The 2,500-nt window shown below is 51.1% G+C and overlaps 1 protein-coding gene across 18 annotated transcripts in view; it reads left to right on the forward strand.

Annotated features, from left to right (window-relative positions):
- The window catches only part of LOC143279998 (uncharacterized), a 431,093-nt gene that overhangs the window by 209,517 nt on the left and 219,076 nt on the right, over positions 1-2,500 (forward strand). For 6 of the 18 annotated variants that reach the window (XM_076584408.1, XM_076584407.1, XM_076584410.1 and 3 more), the window contains exon 1: positions 2,102-2,500. This exon is cut by the window's right edge and continues 297 nt beyond it. The exons of the other annotated variants lie outside the window; for them this stretch is intronic. In XM_076584408.1, coding sequence (XP_076440523.1) covers positions 2,117-2,500 — 384 coding nt within the window. In that variant the 5' untranslated portion in view covers positions 2,102-2,116. Of the gene's footprint in view, positions 1-2,101 lie in introns of those variants that run through there. 18 annotated transcript variants of the gene reach the window in all.

The following is a 2,500-nucleotide window of genomic DNA, read 5'->3' on the forward strand; positions in this document are numbered from 1 at the left end:
CAGAAGGATGTTGACCATCTGTATCGGAAAACACCCGGCCAGGAAGTGCTAGGTATTGTTCTTTTCTGTCCGGAAGGATGTTGACCAGAAGGATGTTGACCATCTGTATCGGAAAACACCCGGCCAGGAAGTGCTAGGTATTGTTCTTTTCTGTCCGGAAAGATGTTGACCAGAAGGATGTTGACCATCTGTATCGGAAAACACCCGGCCAGGAAGTGCTAGGTATTGTTCTTTTCTGTCCGGAAAGATGTTGACCAGAAGGATGTTGACCATCTGTATCGGAAAACACCCGGCCAGGAAGTGCTAGGTATTGTTCTTTTCTGTCCGGAAGGATGTTGACCAGAAGGATGTTGACCATCTGTATCGGAAAACACCCGGCCAGGAAGTACTAGGTATTGTTCTTTTCTGTCCGGAAGTATGCCACTGGAGTAGAGTTGTTTGATTGACGGCTTGCTAGTTGCGCAAATGGTTCGGGAATGGGGTGTTGTGAGGGTTTCGTTGTTGGAGGGGGTGGGGGGTGGAGCAGAGTCCTGGTGGTAGGGGTTGTGTCATGAAGGAAGGAATGATGTGAGAAGTGTGTGGAACAGAGAGTGGTACAGGTGAGGAAGAACTAGAAGCATGCTGTCACAATAAACGTCTGGGCAGCCCAGGTTCAAAACCTGTATGGTTGATAGTGTTGTACACTATGTGTGTGTGTGTGTGTGTGTGTGTGTGTGTGTGTGTGTGTGTGATACCAGTGTAAGGTGTGACGAGTGCGAAGGGGGCTCGTGTTGTTAATTAACACTACCCGTGTAACAGCCGGCCTGTTGATCCCGTTATAGTTTGGCGTTGTTGTATGTTGGTAACCCCCCCCCCCCTCCACCCCGACCCCCACCACTCCACCCCCACCACTCCACCCCCTTCAGTTTCTGTTTGCTGTGGGTGAACCAGTCACAGTATAGGGTGTGTGCCAGGTACGATTGTTGGAGTCATCTGTCGGACGGAACTCTTTATCTCCAGGATCATTTGATGGACACCTTGTAGCCGGCTGTTCTCTACGTACACACTACATGACTCTGAGAGACAACCGGAACGATGTCAAATGTATTGTTCCACAACAGTGACATGCACTCTGAATGTTGTACCATGTACAGACACATACATCCCGGTGTTCCTAACTGTGAGTGAATACTGTTTCAAAGAGAGAACAGGTGGAATGGTTTTTCCTTGGGAGTGGGTGACATCTCACATCACAGATCAGCGTCGTGTGCTGTTGCTGCTTCTCTTTTGTGGACTGTCAGTCCAGTGTGAAGACGCCAGTTAAAAAAAAAAAAGACAAAAAAAAAAAGACAAAAAAAGACAGGAGACCGTGTCCCCTCCTTCAGAGGAAGAATTTTGTGGTCAAAAACGGGGAGAAAAAAGTTCAGAGGTGTTGTGCTTAGAATGTGGAATGCATCGATGCGAAACAGAGCTTTCAAGTATTTTTCAGAGTCTGTGAAATTCTATCTCTTTTTCTTTCTTTTTTTTTTTAGGAGCTCATAGCAACGTGCGTCTTTCAGAAATGAGAAGCACTCTGATTAGTACTGCTGAAAACACATATTGAACTCAGCACGGAGTATCCTTTCTCGGCATCACCTGTCTTGGGTAAAAAAAAACAACAACAACAAAAAACCCAAAACCAGCATCCTGGTTTGGAAAACTGAAAACAGCTGGCGGCATCTCACTGTCGTCAATCATCCCACCTGCCCACACATCCGCACACCCACGCCTGCTTTGATATTATATCTATTTAGAACCCCCCCCCCCCCCCCCCCCACACACACACACACATACACACCCAGCACCAGCACGGAAGATGTCCAAATTGCTCCCCAGCCCGGCACTGCTGCAGCAGGCCCGCTCTTACAGCCAGAAGAAAGGCTGGCAGCAGCTGAGGGCCAGCCCCCCGAGGGACACCTTAGCCCCCAAGGACGGACCCTACAGCTCCCTCAACCTCCTCTCCTGCCCCCCTCCTCCTGGCGATCGCCGCCCTGGGACGGATCGCCCCCATCACCCTCACCCTCCACCACCCACACCACCACCACCACCACCTTGTAGCCCCGACACCTGCCGGCCCTTGTGCGCGCAGAAGAGGAGAATGTTGGACGTGATTCAAGACCCGACCTGGCAGCACCGATACCACCACCACCACCGCCCCCACCACCACCAACAGCAGCAGCACTGGCAGCAGCAGCAGCAGAAAGAGCAGTACAAGACAGGACGAGGCAGGAGAAAGATGGAGCCGACAGCTACTGGTACTGAGGCAGCGGCAAGGACAACAACAGGAGGAGAAGACTCGGACAACAACAACAACAACAACAATACAGGTAGCAACAGCAACAACAGCAGCAGAAGCGGTACCACCACGACCACCACCACCACTACCGTCCCCCACAGCCGGTGTCGATTCAAGAAGTGTGCCACTCTGTGTCAGGAGAAGACGCAAATGATGTCGGCCCTACAAAGTGTGGTGCGAGGAGGG

The sequence above is a fragment of the Babylonia areolata genome, chromosome 3 (genome assembly GCF_041734735.1).
Source record: "Babylonia areolata isolate BAREFJ2019XMU chromosome 3, ASM4173473v1, whole genome shotgun sequence".
In the NCBI taxonomy this organism is placed as follows: domain Eukaryota; kingdom Metazoa; phylum Mollusca; class Gastropoda; order Neogastropoda; family Buccinidae; genus Babylonia; species Babylonia areolata.